The sequence below is a fragment of the Aulonocara sp. 'chitande type north' Nkhata Bay genome, linkage group LG11, assembly GCF_057382095.1.
Source record: "Aulonocara sp. 'chitande type north' Nkhata Bay isolate Kocher_YH1m ecotype deep benthic linkage group LG11, A_spYH_male_GT1.1, whole genome shotgun sequence".
In the NCBI taxonomy this organism is placed as follows: domain Eukaryota; kingdom Metazoa; phylum Chordata; class Actinopteri; order Cichliformes; family Cichlidae; genus Aulonocara; species Aulonocara sp. 'chitande type north' Nkhata Bay.
Genome location: NC_141354.1, coordinates 37,644,414 through 37,665,161, shown reverse-complemented (window position 1 = coordinate 37,665,161; position 20,748 = coordinate 37,644,414). Strand labels below are relative to the sequence as shown.

Below are 20,748 nucleotides of genomic sequence, written 5' to 3'. Positions count from 1 at the left end.
TGGGGCGTGTTTCATGGGTGTGGTAGATGATAAATGTGGTTGCACTCACCTGTTTACAGCACCTGATGTTGATGAGCAGAAAGGTAAGGTGAGCATGAGGCAAAACTTTCTGTTGACCGCAGCTTGAATGATTTTGATGTATTTTAACTGGAACTTGATGGTTTATGTATATTTATGCACTAATTGATGCCATAGGCCAAGTTGTAGTTTGGTATAGTAGTTAGTGCAGTTCTTTGTGAGTAGCAGTTATTTGTTTGTGCAGTCTGTGCATTTGTTTAATAGTTAATCCCACGTGCTGATTTGTATATTGGACAGCTGCATGTGGAATAAAAGAAGCAAATGGTACAGAAGTGTATTTTATGCTTTTATTGTTGCGCGTCATCTGTATCCTCATGTTTAGCCTGCCACGGCCATAGTTGGAAAAGCCACAACAAATTGTCAACAGGAAAGTTTATAGGTTTTATTGGATTGTTTATATATAGATGAGTTTTATTGGTGAGAGTCTTATGGTTTGCTGTTGCCTTTGTCCACGCAGCTTTTAGATTAAGCCTTTGGCTACACAATACAGATTTCTTTCAGGAGTCTTATTCCCCTGTTAGGTTTCAGCAGTACAGCTGCACAAGGCGTTGTACTGATTTGCTTTCTAGTTATTGTGCATCAGGCGGCTGAAGCCATTGGCTTGGGAGTACCGCCGCAGTTTGTGTTTAAGACAGTTTGTCTTCCTCACAGCTGACGGTATGGAGGTACATAAATACCCACCGCTAGTATGTACAGAAGACTAGGTTGAGTGAGTTAGGTTTAATAGGCAGATAGAGGGGGATATTGCTCCTGTTAATTGTGTGTGTCCAAGGTTGATTGAAGGGAATGTCATCAAGTTGATGTGTTGGGATGAGGCTGTGTGGCATAGGTGCAGTTCAGCGTTTGGATTTTGTAATGTTTTGAAGAAAAATGGAGACACACCAATTAATACAATGTGGTGATGTGGATGGAAAGAAAAGACAGCCGAAATCGACTGCTAAGGCTTTGGAGAATCAGATTGAAAGGCTGCAAACAGAACGTCACACTAAGATTAATAAAATTAAAAAGGTCGTAAAAATTATTAAAGAGTTAAAGCAATCTGAGGATAATGTTTCCACTGTTCAGGCTCAGTTAGAGAATTTGTCTGTGTTGCTTAATGAGGCAACTCGTCTGCATGAAACCTTGCTTCCTTTGCTTCCTCAAGAAGAGCAAGAGAAACAAACTGCTTGGTTTATAAGTGTGAAAGCACATAATACTGAGTTTGTGGAAGAGATAAAGAAATGGCTTCGTGATGCAAAGGGAAACCCTCAGAGTAAAAATCAGGTGTCTGAGCTTGATTTGCCACATTTAAATCCACCTGGTGTTGAGTCTTCTGATGTATTACCTGCTGGAAATGGTTCTGGTGCTTCTAGGCACACCGGGAATGTTGGTAAAGGTGCTGCGATAGATGATGTTAATCCAAGTGATAGCGTCTCTAATGTTGCAAGCAGAAGTTGTAGGAAAAGTAAATCATCACTGTGGCTCAATGGTTTCATCTGCCTTGTCAGCACGCATAATGGCAGAAGCTGACATGGCTGCCCTTCTTGTTCGACAGAGGTTGTTGAAAGAAAAGCATGCTTTGGAAGAACAAGAAATACAGCTTAAGAAAAGAAAGGAGCTGCTTGACTTAGAAACTGAAATAGCAGCTTCAGCAGCAGAGGTGAATGTTTTAAAAGTTTCTGAAATGTCCCGAGTCTCAAGTGCGGTTAATGGTAAATCTGATGGAATGAATTCGTATTTAGAACGAGAGCAGGGGCGTTTGGGCGTTTTAAATCCTAATGCTCCTACGTTCAAACCTGTTACCAGAGCCCCAGGCCCACCAGAGGTGTACGAAGACCCCGAACCTCCCTCCACCCGCTCATGTGTAGTGTTGCTGTGTCCTGTTCTAAAGTGCTTTTTAAACATGGCAGGGCATGGCTTCCTGCCAGAGAGCAGCGAGTGTCAGCACGGCCCCTCTTGAGAACCCTCAATGTTTACATGCATTTAAAATTCAGAGGTGGCGCCAGAGGTGAGGGTGGACGCTGTATAGTGTGTCCACCCCCACAGCCCTATGTGTGAGTAATGTGGATGTCTAAGTTGTGGAATAACATTTTATGGCCCGCAAGATCATTTTATATAGATTTATTATTATTGTTATGCATGCCCCGGCGATATGGGGTCCTCAGGGACTAGTAAAGCGCTATACAAATACAGGCCATTTACCAATTCAGCAGACGTTTGTCACCAGAGCAAAGCCACAAACTGAAGCTGTTGTGAAAGCAAGTTCTATTGTAGCAGAGGAGCCAAATCAGCTCGGCCATTTACCGAGGGAGAGTTTCTGAAGAGCTGCATGATGAAGCTGTGCGACGTCTTGTGTCCAGACAAAACGCAGATCTTGGCAAATGTGAGCCTGAGCAGAAATACGATTGCTGATCGGGTTGGTGAGATGCCCACTGATTTAAGAACACAGTTGTGTGAAAGAAGCAAAACCTTCATTGCATACTCTCTTGCTGTGGATGAAAGTACAGACATGATGGACATTGCACAGCTGACCATCTTCATCCGTGGAGTGTAAATATTGAACATTAAATCAATGCACGGGACAACGACAGGAAAAGACATGTTTGAAAAGGTATTTCAAAGTGTAACCGACATGAAACTGCCCTGGGACAACAGATGGAGCGCTGGTGTTGTGCAGGATGTAGGATCTAGTAAAGATGCAGGAGAACTGTACCGGTGATTTAACAGCATATCACTGCATCACACACCAGGAAAGGCTGTGTGGTAAAGTCCTAAAAATGGAGCATGTAATGATCACCGTAACACAGACCGTAAATTTGATCTGAGCTAAAGGTTTAAATCAGTGTCAATTTCAGTCTTTTATGTGGGAAATAGATTCAGAGTTTGTTAACATTCCTCATCATACAGAGGTCCGCTGGCTGAGTTGGGATAAAAGTTCTCAGAGTTTTTGAGCTCAGCAAGGAAACCTGTCAGTTCATGGACATGGCATGTATGATGCGGTGGAGGCATTTCAAGTGAAGCTGTCACAGATGCACCAGTGCAACCTGCCTCACTTTCCCTGTTGCCGAGTAATGTTGAACAAAGTCGGCGCACTTTGCTCGTCTACATGCGGCTCCAACCTTGTTTGCTTTCATTTATTTTTTCTGGGTTTTTTGGCAGCATGTTCATATTTCTAATTTGCATAATTTTGACAGGATATATTTTTATGGAGAGCAAAATATAAAATAAATAAAATAAAAAGTTAAAGTTTATTTTTTTAAGTGCATTTATCCTGGAATAATTATTAACAACAGAGTAAACGTTCGTAGCCTGTATGATGTCACCAGGTCCAAATTATAACCAGTGTTTTAAATCCGCCCACTATGATATTAAAGCATAAAACAAAGAGTCTGATATTTCTTATGTTTACATCAGAAACAAAAGGCCAAAAGGCTTTCATAGAAGATGTCTTTGCAGGCTGCACTGGCTTTCAGGGGACCACTGTAGAGCTCCCTCATCCTGTCCTGAGAGGTAGGCAGAGCTCTAATTTTGTCATATTGTTCTTGGTCGATAACTTCCTTGTATTGGAGCTCATCCAAAATGGGTGCGATGTTGCTCACTCTCTGGATCAGCTGGACTCTGTGTTTGTCCACAAAATGCTTTCCTGGAGAAAAAAGGAAAGAAATGACAATAAAAGTTTACGGTTGTTTATCATGTGAAAATTTTATTAGCTTTATTCTCAGCTTTCATAACAAAATGCTTTAAAAAAATCACACTTATTTCATAATTAAAATTAATTAAATGTTAAAAATAGAACATAAATGATGTCTTTCACTTTTTTCATCCAGACATTGAAACATTATTGTGTTTCCTGAATTTCCAAGAGTTAAGTTAATGTTGCAGTTTCCTCTTTTATTACAGAGAATCTAGTGAGCTGGTTTCACTCGCTGCTGGATGCTTCATTCACATCTTTTAGCCGACTTTCAGAGGGTACTTCACGTGATCTTGGTTGTCAGCCATGGGGGGTCCAGGTTTTTTAGACAGACAGACCCATCATGATGAGCCCCCACAGATTTTTGTCTCAGCCCAGACCTGTCCTGGGTTTTTAGCAGCAGCACTCCTGACTTTGGGAATGGTTGCTTTAGTTGTTGTTTTTGGATTGTGCAGAACAGACTGTGGTGCTCATGGTCAAGGTTACATCAAGGGCAGCAAACACCAAATTAAATTTAAGGTAATGATACTGAATTCCACCTTAACAGCAGCTTCATTCTTCACACTAAAGAACACTGAGGCAATCGTTGATTCAGTGCCATATAAATAAAATTGAACTGATTGAATTGGAAATCAGCCATCACAGCTCATGGAACATCTGCTTATAAGCCTGCTGAGTTCAGTTGGCTAAATCCACAAATAGTAGCAGCGTCGGTCAGCTGATCATAACCTTTACACAGAAGCCACCTGTGCTCACAAGAGAAATTATTATGATTTATTTTTAAGTGATTTCTGTCCTCATGCTGCAGCACCACAGCCGAACTTAGGGTTTAGTGATGTGTCATTCACAAACGAGCCGACACAAAGAGCTCATTCTTTGTAGCAAATGACAAAAGCCGACTCTTCAGCCTCAACCACTCAGCCCTGCTGAGAATCCATGCAACCAGCAGCTTTGATGGGCACACCGTGTGACCAATGGCATGCAGGGACAGATAAGGATCAGACAGTTATGTGAATAAAGGAAGATGGCGAACAGTGTTACGGACCAGGTACTCAGAGCACCACAGAAAAGTGAAGAAACAAGCAAAAATGGAAAAGGAGCAGCATCTGGCTGCATTTCATTGATTTTGGAGACCAAACAGCTGAGAGCATAATCTTTAAAATCAGGAGCTGGCTAAAATGATACTTCTTTTAGACTGCAGGAACACCACAAAGCACACGTCACCAAAGTCTCAAAGACTTGTGTAGCAGCCATAATTGAATGTATTGAATTCTGATGATCACTGGGTTTTTATTTGTTTGGTTGTTATGGGAGTCACGTGGGTGCTAGCGGTGACATAGATGGGCGTTGTCAGTCTGTCATTCACTGGTTTTGATTTTGACAGAGAGGAGGGCTGGGTAGCCGTAGTTTTTGTTGACCGCTGCACAACATGTTTCGCTTCGTTATATTAGAGCCTGTGACGTTGTAAGAGTCTGAATCAGGAGCCGATGACATTACTCTGTAAACTCTCAAAGCACTTTAATAAACAAGCAAACAATTCCACCTCTCGCATTATTGCGTAAAGTTGACAGCGCGTCAGGCAAATAGGCAGGCTTCATCCCCGGCCTCTAGCGACTGTGGAACTCGCTATAACTTGTTTTCATTTCTGTGCCTCACAGTGCACACATCTTTTTTTCATTACTCTTGACCTCAGGCTAAGTTATAGTTTGAGTCAGGATCAGTTACAGGGAGAGGACTTCATGCTGCACCTACCGTCTGCCATTGTACATCCACCAGATGCTGCAGCTGGAACAAGCAGAGGGGAAAAACTATTGATTAATACTGATGATGATGATGATGTTTTACACTGATAGAATATAAACAACTTCCTTCTGTCCACAGTGAAGGAAATTGCCGTCCCGGGTTTCCTCCGTGGCGTGAGCGATAAGCAGAGTTTTGTCCTTTCCTTCTAAGATTCCTAATTATTTAAAGTAACACTCAGGTATGCCGTTCAGCTGGGTTAGTTACAGCGCCGGGAGCAGCTTGGGAGAACAAGGAAACACAGACTGCTTCAGGTTGCCTTCCCAAATCAACTCAAAGGTTTATTTGATACACAGCAGTTTATATAGATGAAAAAAAAGGTTCGTGTGTCAGCTTTCCCAGTTCAAACCGGTACAGACCAAATAAGGAAACGTCTTCCTGCCTTGTGAGCAAAGAAGTATCCTGTGTGTAGTTTATCAGCTCAGCTACAATTTATGATCATCCCAGCAAAATACACTCCTAGACATAAAATACAGAGTTCTTTCATTAGTGAATTCTGAAACAAACCACCTAGCCTTTAACGAGCCTTTTCCAGGAGATAAAGAAAAAGGGAGGATGGGAGTAAGGAAGTGGTCTCATCTCTGTGGTATTTTCGACCTTGGGGTACCAGCTTGTGAGTCCTACACATTAATTCTTGGGTCACAGAGAAAGAGAAAAACAACTAGTAGATCGACCTTATTGAGCAACTCTTTTCTGTATAAAACAATCTTCTGTAAATGCTAACCGTGGTACTAAAATACCTAACAGTTCCCCTCTTTTATTATTTTTTAAAAATAATAACTCAAATAGAAAGGAAAAATCACAAATGTAATAACATAATATAAAAAGCAAATCATAAAATGTAATAGTTCACAACCTAATGTTCAATATACACATCAGGAACATCATTGGTAACATCTGGCACATCCTCAGGATCAATTTGTGCTAATTGCAAATACATTGAAGTGGCTGTACTGGTAGCTATATGGGTTATCATTGAAAATGTGGCTTGCAGAAATGTGAACAGGGTTGCACTTTACAATATGAAATAGTAAATAAAAATCCTAAGGTTAATGCAGTAGATATGATTAATAACCTAAATATATAAAAAAGACAGTTCTTCAGTCGTCTTCTGGCCTGGTCCCAGGTTCGAGAGACACAGAATAAGCGTCGTATGATGACAATGGGCATTTCATTTTCTCCATTATCAGGATGGAATGAGTCTGGCTTTATCAGGTTAGACATCATGTGGTACTTTTGGCTTTCTGTTCCTGCTGGATGTTTGAGTACCTTGTTGTTGTTCTTTCAGGCGTTGTGTGTTAATCAGTGATTGTGTGTGTGCACTGGATCCGGGCGCTGGCTCGCCTGAGATGTCATCTACCCGTGTGTTTATTTGCTCTAGTTCCGGGCGCTGGCTCGCCGGAGATGTCGTCTGCTTGATCCGACGCCTGAGATGGTCCGATTGGGCTGGTCTTAACCCTGCTGGCATGAATCCACTGAGGTTGTCCGTCTGTGAGGATGCTGGTTCTTCGTCACTGCCAGTACAGTCTGGGGGCTGGAACACGCGCGGCCTCCCAGAGTGTCCTTGGGTTTAGTGACTTCTCCAACATGCATCTCCTTGTCTCCACTGGTGGAACTGTGGAGGGGAAAAGCTGAGAGAGACAAACTTTCTGATAGTTATTATTCAGTTTTTCTACCAGGTTGTGAACATCAGTGGACAATGCAATATACATCACCTTCTACTAGCGGTGCCCCTCTGGAAGCTGACCATGGTGTTGGAAATAGTCTTATTTCAAATGGAGATAATTTGGTTACTGCAGATTGAGTCCTTCTAATCTCACACAGGACTTGAGGAAGTAATTTGACACAGGTCATTAAAGTTTTAGCACACTTTTGAATTACTTCTAATGTGAATGAAGATCCTCTATCACTGTTAATCTGGTGAGGTATTCCGAATCTGGGTATTATTTCATTGCTCAACTTTTGACAGACTACTTGTGCAGTTTCTTTTGAGGTTGGATAAGCTTCTACTCATTTACTAAATTGATCCACTATTACCAGTAAGTACTTGATGCTTCCTTGTGCTGGCATATGTGTAAAATCAATTTGTAATGTATGAAATGGAAAATCTGGTTGTGGTAAATGCTGATGTTTTACTTTTGGTTTTCCTACATTAGTTCGCGCACATGTTAGACAGGTTGCTAATATGCTTTTTACTGCATGTGATGTTTTCTCAATTACAAATCTTGATTTTATTGCCCCTATTACCCCTCTTTGTCCGACATGACTCACACAGTGAAAATGTCGGGCAAGGACTGGCATCAGGGAATATGGGAGGGCAATCAAACCCTTAAGATTTTGTATAAGCCATCTCTGTCATCTAAGGTACAGTCATTATTCTCCCAATAGGTGTAATCACATGCAGAGGCTTGCTCTTGTATGAATTTTAAATCAACATTTGTTCCTAAATAGTCTGGGAGTGTAACAAATGGCAGCTGTAGGGGCACAGATAATACTTCCTGCGGAGGTGGGAGCTGTGATGCAGCTGCAGCCTTGGCTGTCACGTCTGCTAAGGCATTACCTGTTGCTTCGTCTGTGTCAGCTGTACTGTGTCCTTTCGTTTTTACAACTGCAACGGCCGATGGCAGCTGTATAGCCTGAAAAAGTCTTTGAACAAAATCACAATTTAGCAATTTATTTTCCATCAGCAGATCTAAATCCTCTCTGTCTCCACAATGTGCCAAAGTCATGCACAACGCCAAATGCATAGCGGCTGTCTACGTAAATTGTCACATGCTTATCCAAATGTAGCTCACAGGCGCGTATTAAAGCCATGAGCTCTGCTTTTTGTGCTGAGTGAAATGGTAATGAGTGAGCCTCTAGTATGATGTCAGGCACTGTTACCACTGAATAGCCACAAAGAAATGAGTTGTCATTCGGCCTTGAACAGGACCCGTCCACATAAACCGTGGCTGAGTTTGAGATAGGTGTTTGCTCTAAATCTGGACGTGGTGCTGTGGATTCCTGTATACGTGTCATGCAGTCATGAACGTCAAGCCTGTCTGAGCCATCCTGTCGGTCAGAAGAACACAGCATAGGATCAATAAATGTGCTGGCGAATCAGGTGTGCTGCTCGCTTTTATAGTGAGATTTGCATATGCTGTTTAGTTATGTTTGCTAGAATGGTCGTGACCTGGTGATTGGTGTATAGAATAGTGTCATGTGAGAGTGTGAGCTTCTCGCAGTCCCTTATCATGATAGAGCAAGCTGCTACTGCCCTCAGGCAGGCCGGCATTCCTGAACAATTCAGGCAGCACCTTTGAGTGGCGGAGATCAGCACTCCCTTTAATGCATTGAAAGAGACAGTCATTTCTGTGGATCACAGTATTCGAGGAGGCTTGTCTTTTTTGCAGCATTCACGCAGAATGTGGTCATGAAAAGAACAGTCTGGTATCCACTGTCTGCAATAGTTCACCATGCCCAGGAAGGACAACATGTCCTTCTGTGTAGTGGGACGAGGGACGGAGGTCACAGCTTTGACCCTGTCTGCAGTCATGGAACGTTTTCCGTGAGACAGTGTGAATCCCAAATATTGAACAGAAGTCTGACAGTACTGCATTTTCTTTGCAGATGCTTTGTGGCCAGTCTTTTGGAGGTGCTGGAGAAGCATGTGTGTAGCAGTTTGACATAGTTTTTCACTTTCAGCACAGAGGAGGAGGTCATCCACATGTGGATCAGGGTGCAGCCCTGGAGGAGTGAAGCACCATTGAGAAAGCAGCAGAGCTGTCCATCATGCCTTGGGGCAAACGAGTCCAAGTGTACTGCTTATTTCTATGTGTGAATGCAAATAACGGCTGTGTGTCTTCATGAAAAAAGGAGCGGAGCATAAATCCACCACGGTAAAATGTGTATGCAATGCATGTCAATATGCTGTGAACATCTGAAACGAGAGGTGGCAGAGGAATGTTGACTGCATTAATTTGCCTTAAGTCTTGTATGAAACGCCATACGCCAGGTTTGTTAGGCTTTGGCACAGGATTGACAGGAGTGTGGGCTTTATTGCTCCTGTAGTCAATAAATCTCCTATGATGACATCTAGAGCTGCGGCTTTTTCCGTGGAAAGGGGACATTGCCTGACATATACTCGCTTTTTGTTTTTTAGCTGTGCGTGATAAGGTATGCAGTCAATAAATCCTATATCATTCTCACTTTTTGACCATAATGTCATATTCTGGTATTCAGCTGGCAATGTAACTGCAGAAATAGTACAGTGGATAGGGTAGGTTAGATCTATGTGACGACATATTTCGTAACCTATGTCTGAGTTATGTAACAAAATCACTGTTTGACCTTCACTTGTGTGAGCAGTTATCATGTTGTTGAACAGTGTGAGAGAAACAAAAGTGTGGCTCCCAGTCATGGGATTACCTGGTAGTGGCGTCTGTACACGTTTTTTTTTTTTTTTTTTTGGCACAGTGTGTGACATAGAGTACCGGACAAAAAGGATGTTGAGTTCATTCTCTGCTGAGGGTCCAGCTGACACAGAGGATGTTCCTTCTCCATCATGTCGGTACATAGGGCAGAGAAAACATAAGCTGTTATCAGTGTCAGCAAACATTTCACCCTTTATGTTAAATTAAATACACAAATTCATTTTTGCTTTGGGTGTCTGCGGCTGCTGGAAAACTGAGCTAAATTTGCACCTCTAGCTTGTCCAACAGTGCATAAAGCGTTTCATGAATACTAGGATAGATTCATCAGGCTTCTGTTTACACATAGTTACTGCATTTAAGTCAATTTTGTCTCTGGACATTGTTAGCAGGAATTTCTTTAGATTCTTAAAGAAATCGGCGACTTTGTCATTATTTACCCTCCTTTTGTCCATAGCGGTAACATTTGATGCATCACGTCGCGGCATTCTATCATATATTTTCTACAGGACTTTTTAAGCAGACTACTTTTCTTATCACAAATGATATTCAACATTTCTACTGACCTGTTTTCTGGCGATAATCGTTCGGGATAAGGCTCCGAAAATAAATTAGAATGCATTGAACTTCTTAAGTTGTAAACAAAGTCAGTCACATAAGCACTCCTGCATGTTCTGGATACGTGATCATGGACGTCTTCACCGATTCGCGGACGTAGGTTACACGTAACCGGAAATGGGAGTTATACTGAGCCGTTATTTGAGACTTTATTTTGTATTTTATTAATTTTTGGTTTTACAGGTACTTTAGATTTTTTATCGGACCTGTCTGTGGTCTTTGAATAATTCTGACCCATGTTCAGTGATTTCCAGAGGGGTTTACACGCTAGGAGGATTTATGTTAGTATTGTCGCTGCGGCACAGCTGAGGTCACTTTAAATTTATTGCTAGCAATTTTTTGTTTGTGTGAGCAACTCTCACTTAGCGAGCAACTTCTCGCTTAACGAGCAACTTCTCGTAAAACAACAGGCAACTTCCTGTGTCTTTCTGCTTTTAATTTACTGCTTTTAACCCTTGTATGGTAATCGGGTCTGTGAGACCCGTTCAACTTCTCCCTGTGTCACTCTTTGGTGAGCAACTTCTCACTTAACGAGAAGTATTTAAGACAACAGGCAACTTCCTGTGTCACTCTTTGGTGAGCAACTTCTCACTTAACGAGAAGTATTTAAGACAACAGGCAACTTCCTGTGTCCACCAACACCACACAAGGGTTAATTTACTTTATTCGGGGACTGAGGAAGTCGTCAGTGTATCTCTCTGGATCACTAAGTGAAACTTCGTCAGCATATCCCGTTTCTTTATGGATCAATCACTGAGAGAGGTATAATAGGTCTTTATATAAATATGAAAGACGCATATTTACCTTCTGTCAGGGATCCCACTTCTGACACCAAAATTGAAGGAAATTGCCGTCCCGGGTTTCCTCCGTGGCGTGAGCGATAAGCAGAGTTTTGTCCTTTCCTTCTAAGATTCCTAATTATTTAAAGTAACACTCAGGTATGCCGTTCAGCTGGGTTAGTTACAGCGCCGGGAGCAGCTTGGGAGAACAAGGAAACACAGACTGCTTCAGGTTGCCTTCCCAAATCAACTCAAAGGTTTATTTGATACACAGCAGTTTATATAGATGAAAAAAAAGGTTCGTGTGTCAGCTTTCCCAGTTCAAACCGGTACAGACCAAATAAGGAAACGTCTTCCTGCCTTGTGAGCAAAGAAGTATCCTGTGTGTAGTTTATCAGCTCAGCTACAATTTATGATCATCCCAGCAAAATACACTCCTAGACATAAAATACAGAGTTCTTTCATTAGTGAATTCTGAAACAAACCACCTAGCCTTTAACGAGCCTTTTCCAGGAGATAAAGAAAAAGGGAGGATGGGAGTAAGGAAGTGGTCTCATCTCTGTGGTATTTTCGACCTTGGGGTACCAGCTTGTGAGTCCTACACATTAATTCTTGGGTCACAGAGAAAGAGAAAAACAACTAGTAGATCGACCTTATTGAGCAACTCTTTTCTGTATAAAACAATCTTCTGTAAATGCTAACCGTGGTACTAAAATACCTAACACACAGGATGAAGGGCTGCTCAGATTTAAAACTGTGCACCTTATTTGTTTCCAGTTGGTTGAAAACAATAAACGATGGGCTGATGCACCAGAAAACATTAAAACCAACTAAATCATGGCTCTTCTTTAGGTTATTAATATTTGGCTCCACTGGACATACATAGATAAGCTCATTTCAGGATTAGGTTATCTTATCTTTTCTTTATTTTATTCGATCTATTGCTAATAAAACATTGCTAATAAAAACAGCACGCTGCCCTAGTAACCAATGTGCTGATTACAACTGTGAGAATAGCTGAGAAAATGTTCCCCCTTCAGACAGACTTTTTTTAAACAGTTTTGCTTCCGTTTTAAACTTTATTTGTTGTACAGATGTGCGGATACGTCAGCGGTCCTTCCAGTAGTTGCTCATTATTAGGTTTCGCTCCGTACGATACAATAATCTAACACTCAGTCTTCAAACCCTGACACCGAGCTAGCGCAGCGGTTTGTGTCGGGTTTAAAATATGAAACTAATCGCAGATTCTTACCTCTGCGCTGCTGTCGATTCGTTTCAGGATCTCCAGAACCACCGAAGCGCCTCCTCCGCGGTAAAGTCTGTGACCTGCAGCCGGCTTTTCCCTACTTCCTCTTTTTTAACATTACGCGCGCCTTTTTCACGTTTTCTCTGCAGTCCAGAAGCAGATGATTTCAGACCATATGTTGTGCCAGAGTGATTCATTCAGTGTTTCGTTTTTTAGGTACTTTGGGTGAAGTTTGATGCTCAAATCTTCACAGATTAAGTTGATTAAGGAGTTGAAAGTGTTTGTTTAGCCACTTTGAAAAAAGTCCTGTAACTTCCTAAGACCCGAGCGCTTGATTGGGACGTGATGAATGTGAAAACAAAGAATTATCTTTTTACCTAATTTTGCTCTACAATGGCCTGATATTCACATATGAGCACATTCGTTTTAGATTTCGATAGAACAGTGGCAGTATAATGTCCCCGTAAGTGGATATCAGGCCCTTGTAGAGCAAAATTTAGTAGTGTGGTCGAGACAACCCAAAATGGGATGTCCGCGTATCTGGACAACAAATGCAAAACATCATTTAAAATCTTGTGTAGAAATTGTTCCCAGTGTTTTACCATCATATTTTTGAATGAATATTCTGATTTTCTGCCTCCCCCTTCCCTCCATAATGTGCACTGCATTATTATTTGAATAAATCATTTGATAAAAATGAAGATTTTATTTCAAAGATTAAATTATAAAACGTTTTAATTAATCATCAAAATGAACAAGAAAAACATGAGTTTAATTTTGGTTTTTTTTTAAGGACAGTAAATCTTTGTCACTATGTTTCAAGTTACAATAAGATGATGACATTGAAAAACAGATTAATGAGGCTTTGGATGATTTATGGATAAAACTCATTCAGCTTCACGGCCCCGAGGATTCATAGTAATGCGAAAGGTACCCCTCTGTGTCCTTATGAACGCTCAGGATTCTTAATTGAAGCACTCCCCTTTTTATTCTCTTCGCGGCCCTAACCCTAGCATTAACCATCACCTTACATTTATCAATTTCAACCCGCTCTCACGCCTGGGAACGAGCAACATAGCGACGATTTGTCACATATATGTTACGTTTTGGGATGAAACGTGTTTGGATAAAAACATGGCTGATGACATCGCTGATTCATTTTTAACATATATAACATTTACATTTTTTTAATATAAAACTTTCAAATATCCATAGTTTTTCCTGTAAAATGGATCAATTAAAGGAGCCACTGAGCAAATGCAACACATAGAACAGTTTTTACAAAAATGTAAGTGTAAAATAAAACCCCCACAAAGAAAAGGCATCTAAACCTTTGTAATGTAATCATGTTATGTTCTGGTAGATATTGGTAGATCTATATTTGGTCTAAAAACTGTTTTTTTTTCAACACATTTAATCCTTTTCACTGAGCTCTTTAACGAGAAATTTCTCATTTTTCAAAAGGATGTCATAGAAGATCTTTTTGCAGGCTGCAGTTTGCAGGGGACCACTGTAGAGCTCCCTCATCTTGTCCTGATTGGTAGACAGAGCTCTAATTCTGGTATAAGTTTCTTGGTCGATAACTTCATTGTCTAGGAGCTCATCCAAAATGGGTGCGATGTTGCTCACTCTCTTGGTCAGCTCGACTCTGTGTTTGTCCACAAAGTCCTTGCCTGGAGAAAGAAAAGGAAAGAAATTTAAAAAAAAAAAAAAAAAAAAAAAAAAAAATTAAGGGTTGTTTATCATCTGAAGTTTTTATTCACTTTATTCTCCGCTTTCATAACAAAATGCTTTAAAAAATTCATTTATTTCATAATTAAAATTCATTAAATGTTAAAAACACATTCGTTCCTTTTGGTCGACTATTTAAAAAGAACATAAATGACCTCTTTCCTTTTTTTCATCCAGACATTTAAAGATTATTGTATCTAGTTAATGTTGCAGTCTTCTCTTTTATTATCAGGAAATGAGGAGCTGCATGAGAGTGCATCTGCTTGGCAGTTTCAAGGCCTCGGGCACAAAGGTGAGAAGTAACGAAGTACAAATACAAATGTATTTTACCCGAGTCTTACTTTTTCTCACTACTTTTTACTTTTACTCCCTGCCTTTATAAACAAATATCTGTACTTTCTACTTCTTACATTTTCTAAACCGGCTCGTTACTTTTGCTTTAACGCATTTTAGTCGAGTTATTATTTCGTCACTGCCAGCCTCCAAACATCCAAACGATTTAAACCTGAAGAGAAACACATGGTAGGCGGTCCTGTTCGATTATTATTCACCAGAGGATGGTGAATGATAAAAAGAGAAAGTGCGACTGCCTCCGTCAAGAGCCAAGAAAGAGATACAAAGGCAGTTACAGGGAGGCGAGTCTCCCCACCAGCAGCTTAAACTGATTTCTGGTGATTACTACTAGGGTAATACTCTACAGTAAAACAGACCCCAAACCTTTAAACCAGTCCAGTATCTCCTGTATAAGGGGTCATCTCAGCTCTAACACAACATAAATACTTATTATATATATGTAATATATGTAATTCTCTAACCTGCAACGTGGCCAGAAACTGGATGACACGTTTAATGTAAGAAAAATTGGAATATGGACGCTTGATGTCATTGTTTGATGCATCAGAGTTTAATAATGAGCTGTGTCATCTGATTAAACAGGTGTAGCCGTCATGTCTGAGATTTGGTTTCAGACCATTTCAATGCAATTTCAGAATAATGTTGAAAAATATGTTTTGAAATCTGGAATAAGCTACGTTCAACTGCGCCCTGCCATACGGGTCACTGCAGATGTTTGATTTGGCAGTTTTACACTTCCTGACATAACACAAAGGGGGATTTGTGCCTCTGACTGGAATCAAACCAGCATCCTTTCCTCTCCAAGTAAACCATACTTCTGTTCTATGGAGCTCTTTTCTAAAACCTTTCTGTAATAAATGGTGCCATTTTTGTTTCTTATCACAAGCTGATACCTAACAGCATCAGCTGTCACGATCCTGGGTCATTTGACCCAGCATTTTGAGTTTTCCTGTGTTTTTTGTCATTTTGTATTATGGTTTGTGTTCAAGTTCACTTAGTGTTCTATGGCAGCGGTCCCCAACCTTTTTTGCGCCACGGACCGGTTTATGCCCGACAATATTTTCACGGACCGGCCTTTAAGGTGTCGCGGATAAATACAACAAAATAAAACTAGTACCGGTACCAAAAAAGAAATTTTATTCATAACACACGTGAAAAGACCCAGGAAAACAGAGTTAACGATAAAAACGATAACAAAATAACGCTGAAAACCGACAAAAACCCTGAAAACCAGACATTTCACACCTGAGCCTCAACTCTCGCGGCCCGGTACCAAACGACTCACGGACCGGTACCGGTCCGAGGCCTGGGGGTTGGGGACCGCTGTCCTATGGTGCCTAGTTATCCTGTTTTTAGTTTCTACCCTGTTTAGTTCCTTGATTATTTAGTAGTTACTCCTTGTGTCGTTGCCCTCTCTGTGGCAGTTTGTGTTTGTTCTCCTGCCTTGTTTTCCCTCGTGTTTTTTTTTATGGATTGTCAAAATTCACAACAATATGCTAACTAAGCTTTTAACCTGGACCTTTATTGTCAACTTTGGTCTTGGGCGCCAACAATGAAGGTCAAGGTCAAAACCATAATCACATAAAAAAACAACATATCCAGTAATAGGTCATATGAGAGGGCATGGTAAGGGATGTACAGCACACTTTGTATTTTTTCAGTTCACAATGATGCCATAAAGTTTTGACAGCTTATAGAAGCCAAAGTTTTCAGCCAATTCTGCTCCAATCACATGGGTGAAGATAATTAAATACACCATCTTAGTATGTAATATCTCAAGGTCAAAGGTCACAGGTCAGGGTCCCACGATATAGGAAAAAGCTTTAGTTTCTATTTAATCATCTCAAAAATTTAAAGCAACATATTAGTCATTGTGGAACATCAACACTTTCTTCGTTTGAGCTCTTTAACACAAAAAGGTTAATAAACTAGACTAGATTTCCATATTAACAATGCTGACATCAGCATGTTGTAGTAACAGCTGAGGTAGATATGTTTAATAAAAACAGGCTGATGTCATCATGTTGTGACAAAAACATCATAAACATCAAACTTTTAGTACAGCCCTTGCTCTTAGGGGGAGTTGTGCTCTCTGAGTGCGCCTGCTTACTGTGCAGTGTCTACACTTGGGTCCTCTTGTCAACAACTGCAACAAAATCCTTTAATAAGAAGACAGCAGAGTTGATATATGTTACCATTACCTGAAGTACTGACACCAGTTGCTCCCCTTGAAGCTCCTGAAGCTGTAAAGACATTTTTTTAATTGTGTGTCAAATGCACCAATTTAATTAATTTTCATTACAAACAAAGAAACAGATCAAATTGTCTAATATAGACACATTTGCCCTTAACTCACTCTTCTTAGTTTTAAATGACTCACTGCTGATCTGTTTAATTCACTCAGTGTCTGAAAAGTCTGTTTGTCATTACAGACGAGCTTCTAAACTGAACAGTCACTGATGCCAGGAATGTTTTAGCAGGACCAACACAGTACAAACTATTATGTTAAACAGCATTCGACTTAACTCTACGAGTTAAAGCTACAGCAACACATTTTATGTTGTGAGTGAAAGCAAAGAATTAGTTTGAATACTCTTTGAGTGTATTTTCTTACCTTCAACATAACCAGACATGGGATAGTCATCTGGAATTAAAGGAAAATCAAAATATGAATGTTTGATATTGTTGTTTGATGTGCTGCATTCAGGGACCAAAGATTATGAAATAGCAGAGAAACAACACGTTCACATTGCTGTTGCTCTTCAATTTGCAGTCGTCAAATAAAAGGATGAAAGTTTTCCATTACACTTTGTGTACATTGTATTATTTAACAGAATAACTAACCTTGATGAACATCACATGTCCAGACTGGTTCATCATTATTTGAGTGCAGGAGTGTAAGCCTGAGTTTTCTGTCTGGATTCTCAATGAACACTTCATAGAAGTTTATCCTGTTATATCTGAAGGTTAACTCCTGTGGGGAAAAGTGTAAAAAAAAAAAAAAAAAAAAACACACACACACGGAGTAATTTCAAACGTGATGTTCAAAGGTTTGCAATATTTCAAACAGCTCAACAAACACGTCCATATTGTTTCTGTGCAGAGTGAATTACAATCTGTCTGCTCGTCCTTTTTACATTTGTATTCATCACTGACTCTGTACGTGATGTGTTGCTGAAGCTATCCAGTTATTTCATATTCCAGAAAGCTCATCACTGTTCATCACACTGCTGCCCTTCTGACCCGGCCCCAGATAAGTAGAAGAAAAAGCATGGATAGATGTATGTAAAATACATATTTTGTGCAGCTTTTAACCCACTAAACAATTTTCATGGTTTAGTGGGTTAAAAATACATGCTTTGGTTCTAAAAGTGTTTGAAGATTGTGGTGATAACGTGGTAATAGCTCAGGTGGCAGAGCAGGTCAGCCACTAATCAGAAGGTCGGTGGCTCGATCCCAGGCTGCCTCCTGACTGCATGCCAAATATCCTTGGGCGAGATACTAACCCCATGTTTGCCTACTGGTGGTGGTCAGAGGGCCCGGTGGCGCCAGTGTCCGGCAGCCTCGCCTCTGTCAGTGCGCCCCAGGGCAGCTGTGGCTACAATGTAGCTGCCATTGCCAGTGTGTGAATGTGTGTGTGTGTGAATGACTGAATGTAGTGTAAAGCGCTTTGGGGTCCTTAGGGACTAAGTAAAGCGCTATACAAATGCAGGCCATTTACCATAATAATGTAAGAACAGCAGAAAGCGTTCTTAAAAACAAGCTTCGGACATGACTGAAATGTTTGAGTAGAGGTTTATCCACACATACAATGAGGGGCTAGATCTCCTCAGCAGAGCTTTTTACAAACTGTACCTGTGGTTGAATTTCTGCTGTTTCCATGTCGGCTCTGAGGCTGAAAGTACGCTCAGGTTGCAGGTACTTGTCTGGGTGTGGTTTTTTGATTCTTTTGTATCCATCTGAGGATTCTTCCTTGTCTATTCCCTGTTATCAGATGATATCAGTCATCAGCAGCTGAAGATTCAGTTTGGATTTAAAATCGCAAAATAAATTCATGATGAACTCTTAGGATAATGATCATTTTAACTTATTACACTTTTATCATTGAGTTTGCAGTCAGTATGATGTCGTATTTAAAAATAATGGTCAGTGTGCCCAGATAATATTTTTCACCTTGTGTCTAGTATAAAATATAAAAGCAATCGTACTGTGACTTTCTTTGCCTGCACTGATCCTAATACATTGAATCTCTTCAGTTACCTGTTCCAGAGCAGGATCCTGTCGGATTGGATAGACGTGGAGTTTAAGAAATGATGTGTTGGGTTTATAGTACATCAACGTGTAACAGCTGATTTTCAAAGGAAAGAATAAACGTATCAGAGCCCCTATTAGAGAGAAATGTGGTTCAGTTAACTTGACATGTGTTGGTGTGACCTCAGACACTTTTTCCACAACATCTCCACAGTCATCTATGTGAAGGACTGCAAACGTGTCCAATATGTCAGGGATGTCATCTGCAGGAGAACACAACAACACAAACATGGTGAGAAGAACAGTTTATAACAGTTTGTGCGCTCACTGTCAGAAATGTCAAACATCTGAAAGTCTTCCTTCATGTCCTCTTACCGATGCAGATCCAGTGTGGCAGGTGAACTTCATTTAACTTCCCAGCAGTGACTGTGACGTCCATCAGAGGACCTGCAGGCATGTATTGTCTGCTCTCCATCCTCTCCATGTGTCCCTCCCAAGATCTAAACTGGTACTGAAAGCTGGTCTTTCCCTTACAGACCCAGCGCAAGCCCGAGACTCTGCATTCAAAGTGTCCTGCTGCAGACTGAAGGCTGAAACAGGAATTAAATACACACTCATGAAGGAACAACAGAGTGAATGGAAACACAGAGAGTAGTCGTGTGAATCGGATGCAAAATGAAGAATTTCCTCTGGGAATAAATCCAAAGCTGAACTGTTTCCTGTAGTTCCAGTTTGCTGTGCTGCAGCATTCAGGAAGTTGATTTACCTGTAAGTTGGAGCCTCGTCTGCATCTGTACTGTTCACCTCAGGTTCAAGATTAGTCCAATCACTGCAGTCCTGCTGCAGAGGACAGTCTCTTTAGTCAATAAGTACACATGTTTATAAAGAAAAACTTTAGCAATAAATGGATGAATGGAAGGGATTACCGTCAGGCTCTGACAACCTTCAAGCTCTGAACTTCTTTCAGTTTTTCGTCCTTGTTGAGACACAAAGAATTCAAATGAATGATGTTATGCTGACATATAAAATCATCCTCTAACTGTCCACATGTTTGCTGTTTGATCACTTTATGCTGTGCAGTGCTGCTTCAACATCAGAACAACATGTTCAGCAGGACGTGCAGCTGAGTGACGTCTAAGATGATCAAAAGCTGATGAATTCAAATATTCTCACCAGTGATGTCAGAACAAGACAGACAGAGAGAAAGGTTGGATTCAGCTCTGATGATTTATGCAAAGTTATTTTTGTACGTCTGTTGTTTCCTGTTTCTTTTAATGTTTGATTAGAAGTTGTTTAAACAAGTTTATTGTAAATTATGAAAATCTGTTTATTAAACATTTGTTTGGTCTCACCTGAGCTGCTCTCTGACAGCCTCAGCATCAGATCAGGTCTGTTCATGTCTGTTAAAACCTCCATGGTCACCTCCACAGACTGATGACCAAGTTTATCCACCATCAGATTCACAAGGTCTTCTGTTCTGTTTTGACACCGGTAACTCTCCATTTGTGGCAGGCTCATCTTAAAGCACGTGAACGGCAGCAACTGCTTGAATTTCTTTAGATCTGTTTGACTAAATTCATTCAGTGTTTCCAAGAGAATCTGTCTGACAGCTTCCTGTTCTTTTTCCTGTAAAACCAAAACAATGTATTAAGTTACTGTAAAATATCTGTTGGACGATTTAAAGATTTATTTTTATTTAATTTCCAGAGAAACTGTAGTAGAAATATCAAATATTCATTAAAAAAAGATGTCTTCATTAATATTTATGTTTTAGAATAATCACTGAAGAGACAGCTGGTGATTTTGATATTT

At 40.5% G+C, this 20,748-nt stretch overlaps 2 protein-coding genes and 1 long non-coding RNA gene across 5 annotated transcripts in view; 1 reads left to right on the top strand and 2 right to left on the bottom strand.

Moving 5' to 3' along the window:
* The first annotated feature begins 69 nt into the window (after positions 1–69).
* On the top strand, positions 70–20,651 carry LOC147319753 (uncharacterized). Its single transcript, XR_015131579.1, has 5 exons — positions 70–83; positions 14,564–14,623; positions 19,151–19,228; positions 19,320–19,389; positions 19,473–20,651. It is a non-coding gene; the product is annotated as an uncharacterized LOC147319753 (long non-coding RNA).
* On the bottom strand, positions 2,372–13,676 carry LOC147319754 (apoptosis-associated speck-like protein containing a CARD). The gene is made up of 4 exons (XM_086310122.1): positions 13,627–13,676; positions 12,607–12,680; positions 5,501–5,533; positions 2,372–3,700 (listed from the first exon to the last, which is right to left on the bottom strand). The coding sequence occupies exons 1-4, from the start codon at positions 13,674–13,676 to the stop codon at positions 3,468–3,470; spliced, it is 390 nt and encodes a 129-aa protein (XP_086166248.1). The 3' UTR covers positions 2,372–3,467.
* Positions 13,141–20,748, bottom strand: part of LOC147319752 (uncharacterized) — a 39,958-nt gene continuing 32,350 nt past the window's right edge. Inside the window, exons 13-22 of one of the 3 annotated variants that reach the window (XM_086312514.1) lie at positions 20,289–20,562; positions 19,863–19,912; positions 19,703–19,776; positions 19,312–19,526; positions 18,946–19,199; positions 18,541–18,669; positions 17,530–17,659; positions 17,300–17,329; positions 16,887–16,928; positions 13,141–14,273 (exon numbers count right to left, since the gene is read on the bottom strand). In XM_086312514.1, coding sequence (XP_086168640.1) covers positions 14,014–14,273; positions 16,887–16,928; positions 17,300–17,329; positions 17,530–17,659; positions 18,541–18,669; positions 18,946–19,199; positions 19,312–19,526; positions 19,703–19,776; positions 19,863–19,912; positions 20,289–20,562 — 1,458 coding nt within the window. In that variant the 3' untranslated portion in view covers positions 13,141–14,013. The remainder of the gene's footprint in view (positions 14,274–16,886; positions 16,929–17,299; positions 17,330–17,529; positions 17,660–18,540; positions 18,670–18,945; positions 19,200–19,311; positions 19,527–19,702; positions 19,777–19,862; positions 19,913–20,288; positions 20,563–20,748) is intronic. The other 2 variants (XM_086312513.1, XM_086312512.1) reach the window with 2 other exon arrangements.